We start from the raw sequence: 21126 nt of genomic DNA, 5'->3' as shown, positions 1-21126 counted from the left end.
AAATAATTTTGATAGTACTTTTTCCCCTACTTCCTGGTACCTTCTTTTAATTACAAAGTGCTGAAAATTTATTTTAAAAAGAAGCTGAAAAATGTTCTCCTAGGAGAAAACTCAGAAGAAAAAGTGAATTGCATATGAGCCAGAGTCTTCTCAAGCCCACACGCCCTCTTGGTGTCAATTATGACTTTGCATTCTCATTCACTCCCTGTATCCAGAATATCTCTATGACCTCTCACTTCCAACTGTACTATAATTCCCAAATATGCCATATTTCTACCACTTAAGACCAATGTTGCTCATGAATCGGGGGCGGGTCAACCACTGCATGTATTCGCCTGAAGGGGTGACCGCAAACACCCCTTATTTGCTGCAAACTATTTGTTGGCCAAATAGTTCGGCCCATCTCTAATTTTCGCATCGAAAGTTACATTTTTGACTTGGAGAAAATTTTAGCGAAATGGTAAAAATTCGTGGAAATGCTTAAAATAATTATTTTTACAGAGAAAGCGTGAACGTCATTTATTTAATATGATAATTCGCAAAACAACAAAAGTCATGTATTTTAGCACAAAAATTCACAAAAAACACAAACTTAGCACAAAATGATTTTTGATGGCATTTTTACTCAAGTCCAATTTAACATTATTTGCACAAAAATTAATGCGAAAAGAATGTCGGTCTCGTCGCTCATCACTGCTAAAGACCATCAAACTCTTGGTAATATAATTATCTCTTTAATCAAATACTGTAACATCCTCCTTTCTGGTGTTCCCCAAACTACACTCTTGCCTCTTATAGAATTATCTCTCTCACCACTCTGAATTTGAGGTAAAATAGAAGCCAGTGTAGACATGTTCAAACTACCGTGTTTAGTCTTTAAATCATTATGCTGCTCCTGTATGTGACGTTTAAACAATTTGATTTTTTAAAAAGCCGTTCAGACGTCTGATCCAAATGACAGTCTGTGAAAAAATCAAACGTGTGTATGCACCTTAAGAAATATACCCCTAGCCACCCTCTCTGCTCATCCAATGACCTTCTAATGAATTTGTCACCAATGACCTCTTCCTTCACACGGTTCCAAGACTTCCTAAGGCTGCATCCATTCTTTGGATTCCTCTCCTTCCTCCCATTTGCTTGCTCCTGCTTTACATACATTTTGAAGGAAAAAAACCCTCAAAATCCACCTTTTCAAACACCTACTCATTTTCTCTCTCTCTCTCTCTCTCTCTCTCTCTCTCCTTATTGTTTGTAAGATGTTGTAACTTCATAAAAAATGATAATGATAGTAATCAAAACATGTCAAATAACATATTAAAGTGACCAATATCTGTTTTTGTCATTTACTAGATTATCAAAGATCAAAAGCTGCTGGTGATTGTCGGTGGAATGCTGTTGATAGATTTATGTATTTTGATTTGTTGGCAAATAGTTGATCCTCTAAAAAGAACAGTTGAAGAATATAACCTTGAGGTAAGGTGCTCATTTTATTTACTATGATACATGTTTTAGTGCTGGCAACAAGATTGCATTGTGAGGATAATCAGGCTATTCTTGTTACTTCCATTGTATATTCTTATGCAATATGTTTTTTTTTTAAATAATGACTGGCATAGTGTAAGTACTTATTATACAAATAACAATATGGCATTTGGCTTTAAAAATCTTAAGTCTTAAAGATATGCTAGGATGTTAGAAATGGTCAGAATTGATGGCATAAGAATAGACAAGCAATTACAAATGCACCAAAATCATGTACAATATATAGCATTAGCTACAAAAAGTATGTAATTCTGTTACTGTATATTACAAGATGCATAAATTGGGCACTGGCCCCTATCAGGAATGTAGACATAGCTATTGACAATTGCGACTATGGCTTGACAATCGTATGATGTGTGTGCCGGGAGCAACAGAGTTCAACTATTATAGAACTAAATTTGCGCATTGTGGCTATAGTGTGTGTATAGCTGAATAATGGTATTGGCTATATCCATGGCTGCATACCATTACTGGCTGCGACAAAGAGGTAGGGATTGTGTTAGGTATAAGTAGAAAGGCTAGTGTTAGGAGTAGGTACGGGGAGGATAGTGTTAGGTGTACATAGGGGAGGTTAGTGTTAGGTGTACATGGGGGGTTAGTGTTTGGCATAGGTAGGGAGGGTTAGTGTTAGAGGATAGGGTAGCTTGGAGGTTAGCATTGGAAAGCAATGGTAATAGTGCCATGCACATTTCCAATGATAACCTGTTATTTAGATATCATTCACAATATTCAAATATTGCCAATACCCAAACCCATTTATTCTGCTACTTGATGCTCATTTGTAGAAAATTATAATTACAAATAATAAGTAGATTGCCTTTGATTTGTACAGCAGGATTCCAGGTATGTGTGATTTTATTATCACTAGGTGTAATGAAATACAAGTATGTCTGTTAGAATATTATTTCATAGATCTTGTTGAATTAAATATGTTTTTTTTTTTCTTTCATGTGACTGGAATTACATTTTTCAGTATGTGATGTGAATATGCCTTTTTGTATGTTGTTATGTTTCTTAAAAAGAGCCAATAGTGTACATGCTCTTACTGTTTCTTGCCTTTCACAATGACAGGAACTGTGTGAGAGCACCAACAATTTCAAAGTAAAACAGGGAACTCTAAACACAGGAGACTTTTTTGCTCAGAGTTTATAATAGATGCTGAGGCAATGAATAATAGATAGGCAGGACCCATTAGTACACTAGACATGCTTGGTAAGACCTCACGTAGATGAACGCTAGCTAAAGCTTCCACATGGCTGCAGGAAAAAGTCTTTTGAGAGATGCAATATATCCGGAAGTTTTTTAGGTACCTTTTTATCATTTACTTTATAGAACACAAAAAAAAAAACATTTCTGTACTATCATCATAACATGAGATGGTGCAGATCTTCCTTCTGGCAGGCGGCATAATGTGTTCCAGTTAGAAGGGCTGGCACTGCAGAGTTGTACGTCATACCATGATGATCACGGAGTAAGGGCTGAGCGCCGAGATGCAGAAGTATGAATAAGTAAAGTGTTCCAGTTGCAGAAAGAGTGGCTGCTGATGGGGAATGCTATTGTGAATTAAGCAGAACCCTGATGGTTTTGTGTGTTTACATCGTGTTAGGATGCTGCGATTTAACTGTTAGAGCTCTTGGCAGCTGCAATGGACTGGAGAAGCTGAAATACTCCCTTTCACATCGCATTGATTGCCTGTAAAATTTATTCAGCTCAAATGTATGTATATAATATGACAGCTTTCTCCATCAACTCAATCAATTCTGCAGAGGTTTCAATAATGATATCCCATTCCCTGCCTTTGTCTCCTTAGTTCCGGATTGAGCATCTCTGTAATGGAGTAATTTAAGGCTGTTCCTGGAAGTTAGGCTGACACAGAGCCAGAGAATTCACATTAACCAACCTTGCCAGGAACCACTTTTACATTAGATTCTACTTGCAAAGTAATGGAGCACCATGTAAGATGTTTTCTTTAGCTCTGAAGGGGAAATATGATGATGTTACATGAAAATTGCTGCAAGGACTGGACTTGAATATAAAATGTATACCCCTCCCTCTAATTTTGCAAGTAATTGCTCAGTTAATGATTTCTAATTCCGTTTAGCCAGCGAGTTCTCATAATAGTCAATTAGATAAACAAAGCAATCCAGAATGTATTGTCATGCCTTTGTCACATATTCTTTTAGGAAGTATGGTCTTTTACAAGGCATCTACTTCTAGGGTATATTAATAATTATGAATAACACTGCATAATTAGGATTAACTCTGCAGACTGCCAGATCAGAGCAGCTGTGGTTGTCCCTAATGGGCACCAGGACCGAATATAAGTTCAGCAGATGCCAAAAAGGGCTGTTGTCTTGGGGAAAATCTTTGATTTAATGTGAATATCTCCAGCTATTTTTGTCTTTGGTAAAAGCCTTATTCTAAAATTAATTAACGCAATAATCAACACAGACAAAAAAAAAAGAAGTTACACTGTAGGAATTTTTTTTTTAAATCCTGTTTGTGTAGACTGCCACACAGCTAAAAATAATAGTATAGCAGCATACAAAATGAGTTCGAGGAATGTGATGTAAAAATAGCTCAAGGTATTGTAAATGAGATGTTTGATTCTAACTAAGCCTAAATTAGATCTTCATTCATATAAAAGATCTATTAATATGCTAACTGCTTCAAGAACTCCTTTGAAGGCGTACGTTAAAAAGGGGCGCTGGGAAAAAAAGGGCGCCGGGTTTTAAACGATAAACATGGATAACGTTTAAAAAATATAATGTACTATATTTCGTTTAAAAATAATGTTTTATAAAGTTATAAATCATTAAATAATGTGCATGAAATTGGCAATTGTGAAAACGTTAATCTTCCGTTTAAAAAGTGAAACGTATAATAACGTTTAAAAAAAAATAGTAAGTAACCCTCCCTGTACCTACCCCTAACCCCTAGACCCCCGTGTTGGTGCCTAAACCTAAGACCCCCCTGGTGGTGCCTAAACCTAAGACTCCCCTGATGGTGCCTAAACCTAAGACTCCCCTGGTGGTGCCTAAACCTAAGACTCCCCTGGTGGTGCCTAAACCTAAGATCCCCCTGTTGATGCCTAAACCTAAGACCCCCCTGGTGGTGCCTAAACCTAAGACCCCCCTGTGATAAGCATTAATAACGTGTGAAAAAAATATTGTGCTGTTTTTCGTTTAAAAATAATGTTTTAAAAAAGATTGTACTGTTTTTCGTTTAAAAATAATGTTTAAAAAATTATAAATCATAAAATAATGTGTAATCATGAGAAGCAGTTATAAAACAGTAAAAGTCTCCGGGCGCCGCTTATAAAACGTTATTTTTCTCCGGCGCCCTTTTTTCCTGTCGGGCGCCCATTAAACGATATTTATTATGGGAGTGAATGGCGGCGCCCGATTTGTCCACTTGCCTCAGGCGCCCGAATTTACTGTTCCCCCTTTGAAGATGTAATATTCCAGTCAAACATAAGGAAGAAATGCGTGTGTACAGAAAAGCACTTGAAGGTTCTGCAGTTGCCAGTGACCAGAAATTCTGTGTTTCCGAAGCCTGGAATTATGTGGGTCAGAGGGTCACAAACAGCCATTAGAAAGACAAAAAAACATAATGGTGTCATACGTTTTAATATGAACCACCAGTTTAATTATGCATGACTATGAACCTATTTATTTTACTATGCATGTGCCTTATCATGCAGGATTAAATATTTACATACCGGTACATCATCTGCATTCTCCTGGAAGTATAACTGAATTGAGGTTGCATGTCCTCCCAGAGCACTGTGAGAACCCTGCTTAGGCCTCTTGCACACTACATGCAATTCAGATTTTTTTATTTAATCCACTTTTTTATTCTGATTAGAAAACGTAGCAGTACTTTTTTTTTCTGAATCAAAATTCATATAAAACGTATAAAAAATCGGAATGAAATGTAGTGTGCAAGAGGCCCTAGTCTGGTTGTAAAGACTTGGGAAACTGCAATACTTCAACGAACACAAATAAAGTAAATTCATTTCTACCACAGTGATATCACAGTGTCTTATTTCTTTATCTGCTTAAAGGTTTGTCCCTGTACCACAATGTTACAGTGGCTTGAAAAAGTATTTGGCCCCCTTGAAGTTTTCCACATTTTGTCACATTACTGCCACAAACATGAATCAATTTCATTGGAATTCCACGTGAAAGACCGATACAAAGTGGTGTACACGTGAGAAGTGGAACGAAAATCATACATGATTCCAAACATTTTTTACAAATAAATAACTGCAAAGTGGGGTGTGCATAATTATTCAGCCCCCTTTGGTCTGAGTGCAGTCAGTTGCCAGTAGACATTGCCTGATGAGTGCTAATGACTAAATAGAGTGCACCTGTGTGTAATCTAATGTCAGTACAAATACAGCTGCTCTGTGACGGCCTCAGAGGTTGTCTAAGAGAATATTGGGAGCAACAACACCATGAAGTCCAAAGAACACACCAGACAGGTCAGGGATAAAGTTATTGAGAAATTTAAAGCAGACTTAGGCTACAAAAAGATTTCCAAAGCCTTGAACATCCCACGGAGTACTGTTCAAGCAATCATTCAGAAATGGAAGGAGTATGGCACAACTGTAAACCAACCAAGACAAGGCCGTCTACCTATACTCACAGGCCGAACAAGAAGAGCACTGATCAGAAATGCAGTCAAGAGGCCCATGGTGACTCTGGACGAGCTGCAGAGATCTACAGTTCAGGTGGGGAAATTTGTCTATAGCACAACTATTAGTCGTGCACTGCACAAAGTTGGCCTTTATGGAAGAGTGGCAAGAAGAAAGCCAATGTTAACAGAAAAGCATAAGAAGTCCCGTTTGCAGTTTACCATAAGCCATGTGGGGGACACAGCAACTATGTGGAAGAAGGTGCTCTGGTCAGATGAGACCAAAATGGAACTTTTTAGCCAAAATGCAAAACACTATGTGTGGCAGAAAACTAACACTGCACATCACTCTGAACACACCATCCCCACTGTCAAATATGGTGGTGGCAGCATCATTCTCTGGGGGTGCTTCTCTTCAGCAGGGACAGGGAAGCTGGTCAGAGTTGATGGGAAGATGGATGGAGCCAAATACAGGGCAATCTTGGAAGAAAACCTCTTGGAGTCTGCAAAAGACTTGAGACTGGGGCGGAGGTTCACCTTCCAGCAAGACAACAACCCTAAACATAAAGCCAGGGCAACAATGGAATGGATTAAAACAAAACATATTAATGTGTTAGAATGGCCCAGTCAAAGCCCAGATCTAAATCCAATCGAGAATCTGTGACAAGATCTGAAAACTGCTGTTCACAAACACTGTCCATCTAATCTGACTGAGCTGGAGCTGTTTTGCAAAGAAGAATGGGCAAGGATGGAATTCCAATAAAATTGATTCACGTTTGTGGCAGTAATGTGACAAAATGTGGAAAACTTCAAGGGGGCCGAATACTTTTGCAAGTCACTGTATATACTGATTGGAGCAGATTCACTAAAACAGCAGTAAAATTCACGTGCGCATGCAGCGTATTTAGTTTACCGGCATCTATATAAAATGGGCATTGTGCAAACAGCAAGGCTCACGTTATATATAACATGTACACTGTGTAACACACACTATACAAATAACATATACTTAACATTTACATACGCACTCAGTGCAAATAAAATTTACTGACCTCTCCACAAACTGCACAACAAACATTGCACAAATAGTTGCAGTTTGTGTTGCACTGTTGTGCAATGTCCATTGTGCAGTTTGTGGAGCTTTATTTGTTCTATGTTTGTATGTAAATGTTACTGCTGTTTAGTGAATACAGCCAATTGTCTCTAATATAACCCATTACATTTGTTTGGCACACAATTTCAGGCAAAAAAATAGGGACCTCATAGTGGAGACTGCTCTGTTATCAACATACTGGAGATGAAAGAAGAAGCTGAATGATGGATCCCAAAGGCTTCTACAACAGGAAAATAATGATAGATCCAAAATTAATTCAAGGCATTTTAATAGTTGTGTTCCATTACAATTATAAAATGGAAGGTGTGGGTGTTTTTGTGATTTTAACATGTGTCTGTAAGTATCAAGTTTGACTGGGGAAGGGAGGTTGCTATTACATTTTTAGTTTATGTGATGAAGCGCATATTTTGTGAATTTAGAGTACATAAAGCTATCTGTGTGCGACACCATCCAATGCAAATATGGAGCCACAATCACCTTTTTTTCTGCAAACCCTTAAAGGGGAACTGAAGAGAGAGGTATATGGAGGCTGCCATGTTTATTTCCTTTTAAGCAATACCAGTTGCCTAATCCTCTGCCTCTAATACTATTAGCCATAGCCCCTGAACAAGCATGCAGCAGATCAGGTGTTTCAGACTTTAAAGTCAGATCTGACAAGACTAGCTGCGTGCTTGTTTCTGGTGTTATTCAGATACAACTGCAGAGAAATAGACCAGCAGGGCTGCCAGGCAACTGGTATTGATTAAAAGGAAATAAATATGGCAGCCTCTGTATACCTCTTACTTCAGTTCCCCTTTAAAATCTAGGCTTGAAATGTGTGTGAAAGTGGCAGATGCCTTTTTTGAAGCCCTCTCATGTTTCTAGCTTGCCTTCTTTTTAAAGTATTAAGAAACAAAACTTTTTGCACAAATCCAATGTTGACACAATGATTTTTTTGAAGAGTAGAAACATGCACATTAAATGGTGCTTACTAAAGTTACACCAGTTGAGATATTGCATGAAAAAAAGTGTTCTAATAGTCCCTTAAATATGTTTCTGTGTATATAGAAGAAAACGAAAAAAAAATTGCCTACATATGCAACAAATGAGGTTCTACCATTGTACGGATATTCAGAATTAGGCCTTAGTCATTCTATAACAGCCTGTCCAGCATTAGGAGACTACACACATAGCCATGGGCATCTGCACATTGGGCAAAATGGGGCATGCACCCCCATGGCCAGCTGCTGCCCCCCCCCCCCCCCCCCCAGCCACCTGTTCCCGCAGGAGGACAAAGCAACACAAAAGGAGGGGCAGCGGGGACAGCGGCTGGGAGGGGGGCCAGACTCCACACCTCCCTCACCTGGGTCTCCTTCTGGTGCTTCCCCCCTCCAAATTAGCAGCGGCAAACAGAAGCGGGCATCAGCGGGCGGAGAGGAATTACTCACCTTTTCCTGCGTTCCAGGCGATGGTACGCAGCGCCATAGTCACGTGACACTGGTCACCACCTTCTCCACCACTCTGTGCTTTCTGATTAGCGGAAGCACAGTGAGCGGTGGAGAAGTTGGATACCAGTGTCACGTGACGATGATGCTGCGCGCCATCACCTGGAATGCAGGAAGAAGATGGGCAGTTCCTCTCCACTCGCTGATGCTCGAGTCTGTTTGCCGCTGCTAATTTGGAGGGGGGAAGCGCCAGAAGGAGGGGACCCAGGTGAGGGAGGTGGGGGGAGGTCTGGCCCCCCTCCCTGCCGCTGTCCCTCCTTCCAAGCTTCCCCCATACTGGAGGCAACTATGCTATACTGGGGGTGACTATACTAGCTATACTGGGGGCGACTATACTAGCTATACTGGGGGCGACTATAACCTACACTGGGGGCAACTATACTAGCTATACTGGGGGTGACTATACTACCTACACTGGGGGCAACTATACTAGTTATACTGGGGGCAACTATACTAATACTATACTAATACTGGGGCAACTATACTACCTACACTGGGGCAACTATACTCTCTCTGCCTTTCTGATGTCCCTTTCTGTTGTCACTCTCTCTCTCTCTCTCTCTCTCTCTCTCTCTGCCTTTCTGCTGTCTCTTTCTCTGCCTCTCAACTCTCTCTATCTCTGCTGTCTCTCTCTGCCTTTCTGCTCTCTCTCTCTCTGCCTTTCTGCTCGCTCTCTCTGACTTTCTGCTGTCTCTCTCTCTCTGCCTTTCTGCGCCCTCTCTCTGCTTTTCTGCTGTCTCTCTCTCTCCACTCTCTCCCTCCGTCTATGCTATCTCTCTCTCTCTCTGCCTTTCTGCTGTCTCTCCCTTTCTGTGCCCTCTCTCCTCTCTCTCTCTGCCTCTCTGCTGTCTCTATCTGCATTTCTGCTGTCTCTCTCTCTGCCTTTCTGCTGTCTCTTTCTCTCTCTCTGCCTTTCTGCTTGCTCTCTCTCTCTCTCTCTGCCTTTCTGCTGTCTTTCTCTCTCTCTCTGCCTTTCTACTGTCTCTCTCGCTCTGCCTTTCTGCACTCTCTCACTGCTTTTCTGCTTTCTCTCTCTCTCTCTCCACTCTCTTTGCATCTATGCTATCTCTCTCTCTCTCTGCCTCTCTGCTGTCTCTATCTGCATTTCTGCTGTCTCTCTCTCTCTGCCTTTCTGCTTGCTCTCTCTCTCTCTCTGACTTTCTGCTGTCTTTCTCTCTCTCTCTGCCTTTCTGCTTGCTCTTTCTCTCTCTGCCTTTCTGCTTGCTCTTTTTCTCTCTGCCTTTCTGCTCTCTCTGCCTTTCTGCTCTCTCTCTCTCGGCCTTTCTGCTGTCTCTCTCTCTCTCGCTCTGCCTTTCTGCTCTCTCCTTCTGCTTTCTGCTCTCTCTCTCTCTCTGCCTTTCTGCTCACACTTTCTCTCTCTCTCTCTCTGCCTTTCTGCTGTCTCTCTCTGTCTTTCTCCTGTCTCTCTCTCTTTCTACCTTTCTGCTGTCTCTTCCTCTCTCTTGCTCTCTCTCTGCCTCCCTGCTGTCCCTCTCTGTTGTCCTTCTCTGCCTTTCTGCTCTCTCTCTCTCTTTGCTGTCTCTCTTTCTCTGCCTCTCAGTTGTTACTCTTCCTCTCAGCTGTGTCTCTCTGCAGTCTCTCTCTCTCTCTGCTTTTCTACTGCCCTCTCCACACGGGCACTAATTTCTACCATAGCCCTAGTCTAATGTCCCACCATTGCTAAGTTCATGTAAATTTGGCTCCACCTGTGACCACACCCACATCGTGGTTCATGGCCATGCCCATTTTTTGGCGCAGCGAGCGTATTCCCCCCCTCCCCCCCCCGAAAATTTTCTGCGGACTCCCATGCACACAGCTATAAATGTTATGAGTATATGCAATAGGGCAGTGGTTCTCAAAGTTTTTGATGACTTTGATATTTTGTAAGGCACCCCTGGGCAAAAACAACTACCAGAATGCAATTCTGTTATGACCTTTATTAGGCAGCATCCCCCCCCCCCAAGTAGTTAGTTATGATGCGTATTAGACATCATCCCCCTCCAAGTAGTCAGTGACCCCCTCCCCCCTTCCTTTAGGTAGCCCACTCCCAAGTAGCTAGTGATGCTCATTAGACAGCATCTCCCTTCTTTCAAGTAGTTAGTTATTTATTAGGCCACATTTCTCCTTTAAGTAGTCAGTGACCTCCATAAGTCATAATACTCCCCTCCAAGTGGCACCGACCCACCCTTTGTATATCAATGTGCAGTTGCTTTACCTGATGACAATGCACAAAGTATAGGGATCAATGCCGAGACACCCCTGGGAGTTGCTTGAGGCGCACCAGAGTGCAGCAGCACCCAGTTTGAGGACCCCTGCAATAGGGTATAGTTTGAAACGTTTATAGTGAGACCAGCTTTCGGTATGTAATGTAAGCATGCAGTAGCGTATGCAGTTTGTGGTTAGAAGCTGTGGAGGGCATAACTGAGGTCGTTATCTTCTAGCCATAAAATCCAGGAGTCCCAAGTGTTATAAAAACCTGCATATTATCGTGACGTTTTACAGACAAATATTCTGCCAACACAATATCTGTGAGTAACTCAAAAATAGAAAAAAGATGTGGGGAGTTTCAATTTCTGGCAAGTGCTCATTTAGCAGTAGAAGTTACATGCTGTATAAATCTATGAATAGGGTATTTCGCTTTTCTGGGTTTATCAGCAAGGGGAAAAATACAGGGATCAAGTGAGAAGGTGGATGATGTGACCATGCATATTTTATTCCAGATGCTACACCAATGTGATCTAGTGGAAGCTTTAATGGGGCTTAGGGTAGGGAGTAAAAACATTGAATTGCATTTCGGAATCTGCCCTCAGATGAAGATTTGGCCAGTGGTGTTTGCTGGGTGTGAAAGATTGAGGGGATCTGATCATCGGGAGCGGAGGATGGATTCTCCCCACTCTCCTTTGGTGTCTTGCTGGTGGCCATCTTGGCTTAGGAGGGAGCTGTGGCCTGATGCATGGAGTACGTTTTAGTCGGCTCTGGAGTATTGCAACTGTTGTTTGCCCTTCTCTGTGGGCTCCTGGACATAGCAGCCTTTGATGCTGTTGTTGAGGTTAGTCATAAGTCCCCTCATGCAGGTATGAACAGGAGATGAGACTAGACATGGAGCGGATACATCTTGTCATGCTGGTGCCAAACATGTGCCGCTATTTTTTTTTTTAAACAGAACAATATTCCTCAAACATTTGGTTGGCTTTCCACGTCTTTTTGGTGCACATGCATACCTTGATTCCCATTAAAGGATACCACAACTGACATGTGGCATAATGAGATAGACATGGGTATGTACAGTGCCTAGCACACAAATAACTATGCTGTTTTCCTTTTTTTCTTTCTCTGCCTGAAAGAGGTAAATATCAGGTATGTAAGTGGCTGACTCAGTCCTGACTCAGACAGGAAGTGACTACAGTGTGACCCTCACTGATAAGAAATTCCCCCTTTTTTAATCTCTTTCTTGCTCTCAGAAGCCATTTTCTGCTAGGAAAGTGTTTTATAGTTGAAATTTCTTATCAGTGAAGGTCACACTGTAGTCACTTCCTGTCTGAGTCAGGACTGAGTCAGCCACTTACATGCCTGATATTTACCTCTTTCAGGCAGAGAAAGAAAAACAGGAACACAGCATAGTTATTTGTGTGCTAGGCACTGTACATACCCATGTCTATCTCATTATGCCTCATGTCAGTTGTGGTATCCTTTAAATAAGACCTACCCCATAAATAATGTGTACCTTTGCTGTATTTTTACATATGCTCAAAATATAAGCCCTCCCCCGAAAATTAGTCCTTATTAGCCTGCATAGAAAAGTCAATGTACTGGAAAACAAAAACATTTCTCTTAGGCATCGGTGACCAATCAGACAAGTTGAGTAGTCCTAGTGCTGGATTAAGTAAATTATCCCCACTGGATATTGGGGAACAGTGCAAGCATTCATATATAGAGCATAAATCAACAGCACATTCAGTTTAATGCGCAGTAACAATCAATAACTGAATTAATCTTTCATTGGTCTATTACCGTAGATTACCATAATCAGGTTAAGCATAAATAAGAAATACCCAAAACACACTTTTAAAATGATACAGCTACAAGCTCTGGCCCATAAACCGTAATGGAGATAAGTGTATACTGCTGCAGATATCTTAGTATACGGTGGCCACTGTGATCACATCAAGCCGTCCTGCATCACATCCATACGCACGCCTATACCCGCCAGCAACCTGAATATCCATGAATGCTAAATGCCGTCTCCAATAAAGACAGCCAGCCACAGCTGAATAAAGTAAAGTAACCCAGTGCACAAATGAATAGCCGAATCCTCTAAGCAGAGAGGGCATAAGCCAGGCATAAGCATAAGCAGCACAGCTCACAGATCAAGCCAGCGGGCAGTCCAGACAGGCCATATACATCACAGGTGTCTCACCCACTCCATACGAAGAGTGTGTCAATGACCATATATGATTGGCTGATCATTAGTCTGATACTCATCCACGTCAGACATGGTGACTCAGGCTGAATCACAACATTATTGCTTCCTTCTGTATGGGAAGTGGCCGGGCAGGGCACGTGGACGCCAATTAGGAACAACAGCACCAGTTTGGTTTAGGCCACGCCCACCACTCGAAAACACTGTAGTGTCTAGGCAGCCTATATAGTCCACCGTGGAAGCAGAAGCAACACATGATCATGATGAATAGCAAATCTGAGCCTTATAAATCTATTACTTGATCAAACTGATCACATGCCTCACCACGAGTCCTGTTACACACGAGCAACACTAATGATAACCTATTTATATGCTGTGGACAGCATGCTAACTGAGAATGTTATAAATGAACATTACAAGTAACACACTCCTAATGAAAGAATCCTCCATCTAAGAGCCACATTTTTTCACATATTTAAAACAAGTTCCCATCTGTGTCCCAGTTCACTGTGTAGGTGGATGCTCCTGCTTACAGAAGAGATGAAAGGAGTTCAACATTCAAAAGAATGTTAAAAATACATTGGTTCAAATAATGTGCATCATGTGCTGACGTCTTTCTCATTCTAACTTACGTGGAGAACACAATAGGTGATTTATTCGCAGTGTGAAGTTTAACTGAAAACTGCTAAGGGTATAGAAAGAAGCCTTTTTAAGTGAACAATAATAGTATTTAGAGTTAAAAGAGATAGAATTGGTGGTTGGACCTTTAACAATACCTTGAGATGCCTGTATGAAAATCTGTAATCTCATTGTATCAATAAAGCAACATTACTGTGAACACTCAGAGAAAACTGCACTTGATGTTTCAAGAGGTCTGCACTGAAAGCCTTCATGTAGCTTGCTTGCAAAACAACAGAATGCTTCTCATAATGATGTTATATCATCTCAGCTGCAGTACTCAGATGCTGGATTTTCATTTTTCCTTTTTGACAGGGTACTGTAGCTGAAATTGAAATTATAAGGAGTGTGTCAGATGAGGAATGACTGCGCAACCATTACCCAAACCCTCATGAAAATGAGTGCTGGTACAGTGCCTCATTGTGCCTGTACAGGATGATGGAAGGGGAGAATGAAGGGCAGGGATTTCCTTTGATGCAAGATAGTATGGCTAGGATTGGAGACAGGAAGGGGCGGGTTGCATCATAAGAAGTCAGCAAGCAGCTATTAACCACTTGAGGACCCACCCTTTACCCCCCCTTAAGGACCAGCGCTGGTTTGATTGATCTGTGCTGGGTGGGCACTGCAGCCCTCAGCACAGATCAGGGTGCAGGCAGGGAGATCAGATTGCCCCCCTTTTTTCCCCCCTATGGGGATGATGTGCTGGGGGGGTCTGATCTCTCCTGCCTGCTGTGGGTGGCGGGGGGGGGCACCTCAAAGCCCCCCTCCGCGGCGAAATTCCCCCCTCCCTCTCCTACCTGCTGCCTCCCCCGGTGATCGGGGCTGCACAGGACGGCTATCCGTCCTGTGCAGCCAGTGACAGGACGTCCCTTGTCACATGGCGGCGATCCCCGGCCGCTGATTGGCCGGGGATCGCCGATCTGCCTTACGGCGCTGCTGCGCAGCAGCGCCGTACAAATGTAAACAAAGCGGATTATTTCCGCTTGTGTTTACATCTAGCCTGCGAGCCGCCATCGGCGGCCCGCAGGCTATTCACGGAGCCCCCCGCCGTGATTTGACAGGAAGCAGCCGCTCGTACGAGCGGCTGCTTCCTGATTAATTAGGCTGCAGCTGGCGACGCAGTACTGCGTCGCTGGTCCTGCAGCTGCCACTTTGCCGACGCACGTTATGAGTGTGCGGTCGGCAAGTGGTTAAAGAGATTATTAAAAAAAAATATATATCTCTTTTTACAACATTCATTTATATAATATTTAGTCAGTTTGCCCATTGTAAAATCTTTTTCTAGTCGTGATTAAGATTCGGAAATTTATCACAGTTGGCGACATCTTTAACCACTTAAGGACTGCAGTCATAAAACCCCTTAAGGACCAGAGCCTTTTTTTCCATTCGGACCACTGCAGCTTTCACGGTTTGTTGCTCAGTCATACAACCTACCACCTAAATGAATTTTACCTCCTTTTCTTGTCACTAATACAGCTTTCTTTCGGTGCTATTTGATTGCTGCTGCGAGTTTTACTTTTTATTATATTCATCAAAAAAGACATGAATTTTGTCAAAAAATGACTTTTTTAACTTTCTGTGCTGACATTTTTCAAATAAAGTAAAATTTCCTATACATTTGAGCGCAAAAGTTATTCTGCTACATGTCTTTGATAAAAAAAAACCATTCAGTGTATATTTATTGGATTGGGTAAAAGTTATAGCGTTTACAAACTATGGTGCCAAAAGTGATTTTTCCCATTTTCAAGCATCTCTAACCTGTCAGGTTTCATGAGGGGCTAAAATTCCAGGATAGTACAAATACCCCCCAAATGACCCCATTTTGGAAAGAAGACATCCCAAAGTATTCAGTGAGAGGCATGGTGAGTTCATAGAAGATTTTATTTTTTGTCACAAGTTAGCGGAAAATGACACTTTGTAACAAAAAAAAAAAAAGTTTCCATTTCTTCTAACTTGCGACAAAAAAAAATGAAATCTGCCACGGGCTCACTATGCTCCTCTCTGAATACCTTGAAGTGTCTACTTTCCAAAATGGGGTCATTTGTGGGGTGTGTTCACTGTTTTGGGGGGTGCCTAATTGTAAGCACCCATGTAAAGCCTAAAGATGCTCATTGGACTTTGGGCCCCTTAGCGCAGTTAGGCTGCAAAAAAGTGCCACACATGTGGTATTGCCGTACTCAGGAGAAGTAGTATAATGTGTTTTGGGGTGTATTTTTACACATACCCATGCTGGGTGGGAGAAATATCTCCGTGAATGACAATTTTTTTATTTTTTTTACACACAATTGTCAATTTATAGAGATATTTCTCCCACTCAGCATGGGTATGTGGAAAAATACACCCCAAAACACATTATACTACTTCTCCTGAGTACGGCGATACCACATGTGTGGCACTTTTTTGCACCCTAACTGCGCTAAGGGGCCCAAAGTCCAATGAGTACCTTTAGGATTTCACAGGTCATTTTGAGAAATTTCGTTTCAAGACTGCTCCTCACGGTTTAGGGCCCCTAAAATGCCAGGACAGTATAGGAATCCCACAAATTACCCCATTTTAGAAAGAAGACACCCCAAGGTATTCCATTAGGAGTATGGTGAGTTCATAGAAGATTTTTTTTTTTTTGTCACAAATTAGCGGAAATTGATTTTAATTGTTTTTTTTCACAAAGTGTCATTTTCCGCTAACTTGTGACAAAAATAAAATCTTCTATGAACTCACCATACTCCTAACGGAATACCTTGGGGTGTCTTCTTTCTAAAATGGGGTCATTTGTGGGGTTCCTATACTGCCCTGGCATTTTAGGGGCCCTAAACCGTGAGGAGTAGTCTTGAAACCAAATGTCGCAAAATGACCTGTGAAATCCTAAAGGTACTCATTGGACTTTGGGCCCCTTAGCGCACTTAGGGTGCAAAAAAGTGCCACACATGTGGTACCGCCGTACTCAGGAGAAGTAGTATAATGTGTTTTGGGGTGTATTTTTACACATACAGATGCTAGGTGGGAGAAATATCTCTGTAAATGACAATTATTTGATTTTTTTTACACACAATTGTCCATTTACAGAGAGATTTCTCCCACCCAGCATGGGTATGTATAAAAATACACCCCAAAACACATTATACTACTTCTTCTGAGTACGGCGATACCACATGTGTGACACTTTTTTGCAACCTAGGTGCGCTAAGGGGCCTAACGTCCTATTCACAGGTCATTTTAAGGCATTTGGATTCTAGACTACTCCTCACGGTTTAGGGCCCCTAAAATGCCAGGGCAGTATAGGAACCCCACAAGTGACCCCATTTTAGAAAGAAGACACCCCAAGGTATTCCGTTAGGGGTATGGTGAGTTCATAGAAGATTTTTTTTTGTCACAAGTTAGCGGAAAATGACACTTTGTGAAAAAAAAACAATACATATCAATTTCCGCTAACTTGTGACAAAAAATAAAATCGTCTATGAACTCACCATACTCCTAACGGAATACCTTGGGGTGTCTTCTTTCTAAAATGGGGTCATTTGTGGGGTTCCTATACTGCCCTGGCATTTTAGGGGCCCTAAACCGTGAGGAGTAGTCTTGAACCCAAATGTCTCAAAATGACCTGTGAAATCCTAAAGGTACTCATTGGACTTTGGGCCCCTTAGCACAGTTAGGCTGCAAAAAAGTGTCACACATGTGGTATCGCCGTACTCAGAAGAAGTAGTATAATGTGTTTTGTGGTGTATTTTTACATATAACCATGCTGGGTGGGAGAAATATCTCTGTAAATGACACATTTTTGATTTTTTTTACACACAATTGTCCATTTACAGAGAGATTTCTCCCACCCAGCATGGGTATGTGTAAAAATACACCACAAAACACATTATACTACTTCTCCTGAGTATGGCAATACTACATGTGTGACACTTTTTTGCAGCCTAGGTGCGCTAAGGGGCCCAACGTCCTATTCACAGGTCATTTTGAGGCATTTGTTTTCTAGACTACTCCCCACGGTTTAGGGCCCCTAAAATGCCAGGGCAGTATAGGAACCCCACAAGTGACCCCATTTTAGAAAGATGACACCCCAAGGTATTCCGTTAGGGGTATGGTGAGTTCATAGAAGATTTTATTTTTTGTCACAAGTTAGTGAAAAATGACACTTTGTGAAAAAAACAATAAAAATCCAATTTCCGCTAACTTTTGACAAAAAATAAAATCTTCTATGAACTCATCATACACCTAACAGAATACCTTGGGGTGTCTTCTTTCTAAAATGGGGTCACTTGTGGGGTTCCTATACTGCCCTGGCATTTTAAGGGCCCAAAACTGTGAGTAGTCTGGAAACCAAATTTCTCAAAATGACTGTTCAGGGGTATAAGCATCTGCAAATTTTGATGACAGGTGGTCTATGAGGGGGCAAATTTTGTGGAAACGGTCATAAGCAGGGTGGCCTCTTAGATGACAGGATGTATTGGGCCTGATCTGATGGATAGGAGTGCTAGGGGGGTGACAGGAGGTAATTGATGGGTGTCTCAGGGGGCGGTTAGAGGGAAAAATAGATGCAATCAATGCACTGGGGAGGTGATCGGAAGGGGGTCTGAGGGGGATCTGAGGGTTTGGCCGAGTGATCAGGAGCCCACACGGGGCAAATTAGGGCCTGATCTGATGGGTAGGTGTGCTAGGGGGTGACAGGAGGTGATTTATGGGTGTCTCAAGGTGTGATTAGAGGGGGGAAATAGATGCAAGCAATGCACTAGCGAGGTGATCAGGGCTGGGGTCTGAGGGCGTTCTGAGGTGTGGGCGGGTGATTGGGTGCCCGCAAGTGGCAGATTAGGGTCTAATCTGATGGGTAACAGTGACAGGTGGTGATAGGGGGTGATTGATGGGTAATTAGTGGGTGTTTAGAGGAGAGAAGAGATGTAAACACTGCACTTGGGAGGTGATCTGATGTCGGATCTGCGGGCGATCTATTGGTGTGGGTGGGTGATCAGATTGCCCGCAAGGGGCAGGTTAGGGGCTGATTGATGGGTGGCAGTGACAGGGGGTGATTGATGGGTGGCAGTGACAGGGGGTGATTGACAGGTGATCAGTGGGTTATTACAGGGAAGAACGGATGTAAATAATGCACTGGCGAATCGATAAGGGGGGGTTTGAGGGCAATCTGAGCGTGTGGGCGGGCGATTGGGTGCCCGCAAGGGTCTAATCTGATGGGTAACAGTGACAGGTGGTGATAGGGGGTGATTGATGGGTGATTGATGGGTAATTAGTGGGTGTTTAGAGGAGAGAATAGATGTAAACGATGGATTTGGGAGGTGATCTGATGTCGGATCTGCGGGCGATCTATTGGTGTGGGTGGGTGATCAGATTGCCCGCAAGGGGCAGGTTAGGGGCTGATTGATGGGTGGCAGTGACAGGGGGTGATTGATGGGTGGCAGTGACAGGGGGTGATTGACAGGTGATCAGTGGGTTATTACAGGGAAGAACGGATGTAAATAATGCACCGGCGAATCGATAAGGGGGGGTTTGAGGGCAATATGAGCGTGTGGGCGGGTGATTGGGTGCCCGCAAGGGTCTAATCTGATGGGTAACAGTGACAGGTGGTGATAGGGGGTGATTGATGGGTGATTGATGGGTAATTAGTGGGTGTTTAGAGGAGAGAATAGATGTAAACGATGGATTTGGGAGGTGATCTGATGTCGGATCTGCGGGCGATCTATTGGTGTGGGTGGGTTATCAGATTGCCCGCAAGGGGCAGGTTAGGGGCTAATTGATGGGTGGCAGTGACAGGGGGTGATTGACGGGTGATTGACGGGTGATTGACAGGTGATTGACAGGTGATCAGGGGGGATAGATGCATACAGTACACAGGGGGGGGGAGGGTCTGGGGAGAATCTGAGGGGTGGGGGGGTGATCAGGAGGGAGCAGGGGGCAGTTTAGGGACTAAAAAAAAAATAGCGTTGACAGATAGTGACAGGGAGTGATTGATGGGTGATTAGGGGGGTGATTGTGTGCAAATGGTGGTGTGGGGGGTGGGCAGGGGGGGTCTGAGGGGTACTGTGGGCGATCAGGGGGCAGGGGGGGGCAGATCAGTGTGTTTGGGTGCAGACTAGGGTGGCTGCAGCCTGCCCTGGTGGTCCCTCGGACACTGGGACCACCAGGGCAGGAGGCAGCCTGTATAATACACTTTGTAAACATTACAAAGCGTATTATACGCTTCGTATCCGGGGATCGTCGGGTTAACAACCCGCTGGCGCTTCCGATTGGCCGGCGGGTTGACGTCGCGGGTGGGCGGAGCCTATTGCCGGCGGATGCGCGCGCATCCCAGCGCGCGATCCCCGGCCAAAGAGTGCCTCAGGACCTGACGCCATTCTGCGTTACGTGGTCCTGGGGCTGCCACTTTGCCGCCGCCAATATGAAGTAGGCGGTCGGCAAGTGGTTAATCCTGTCAGGTGCAACTCTGCAGAACATTCTTTTACCAAGAATTCCAAAGCCAGTGAAAATAATGCCTGGTCTCCCTCATAAAAATGAGTGCTGGTACAGTGCCTATACAGGATGATGGAACATGTGCCACCCATTTTCTATTTTTTTTAAACAGAACAATATTCCTCAGACATATGGTTGGCTTTCCATGTCTTTTCGGTGCACATGCATACCTTGATTCCCATTATATAAGACCTACCTCATAAATAATGTGTACCTTTGCTGTATTTTTACATATGCTCAAAATATAAGCCCTCCCCCGAAAATGAGTCCTAATTAGCCTGCATAGAAAAGTCAATGTACTGGAAAACAAAAGCATTTCTCTTAGGCATCAGTGACCAATCAGACAAGTTGAGTAGTCCTAGTATTGGATTAAGTAAATTATCCCCACTGGATATGCCATGCGATTTTAAAAGTGCAGCGCAAGCGCAGCAGTGTGTATAGGCCCTAAGGTTGTGGAGCAGGAAAACTGATGAGATACACAATTGTATATATTCACTGACTGTATCTATACACTGAAGATTAATTACTTTTAGATAGCCCACAGTTTTATGTTATGTTAAAAAAAAGTAAATTTAATGTTTTGTCTCAGCTCAATGAAACAGTCTGTCTCAGAGTGCTAAAATATATGAACTATTCACCTTTTTTATCTACCCCTGCACTCAGAAGCTCAATTCTCTGCAAGGAAATTATTTTATGGCTGTAATTTCTTACCGGCGAGGGACGCTATAGTCCGATTGGAGAAAAACTTGTGTATATGCATACATATATATATATATATATATATATAT

The 21126-nt window shown here is 42.7% G+C and overlaps 1 protein-coding gene across 2 annotated transcripts in view; it reads left to right on the top strand.

Annotated features, from left to right (window-relative positions):
* Window positions 1–21126, top strand: part of GABBR2 (gamma-aminobutyric acid type B receptor subunit 2) — an 842117-nt gene that overhangs the window by 684158 nt on the left and 136833 nt on the right. For both annotated transcript variants that reach the window (XM_068236712.1, XM_068236713.1), the window contains exon 13: window positions 1351–1473. In XM_068236712.1, coding sequence (XP_068092813.1) covers window positions 1351–1473 — 123 coding nt within the window. The remainder of the gene's footprint in view (window positions 1–1350; window positions 1474–21126) is intronic.

Source organism: Hyperolius riggenbachi, chromosome 5 (genome assembly GCF_040937935.1).
Source record: "Hyperolius riggenbachi isolate aHypRig1 chromosome 5, aHypRig1.pri, whole genome shotgun sequence".
NCBI lineage: Eukaryota > Metazoa > Chordata > Amphibia > Anura > Hyperoliidae > Hyperolius > Hyperolius riggenbachi.
The sequence above is the reverse complement of the archived record's forward strand: the minus strand, read 5'-3'. Positions and strand labels throughout refer to the sequence as shown.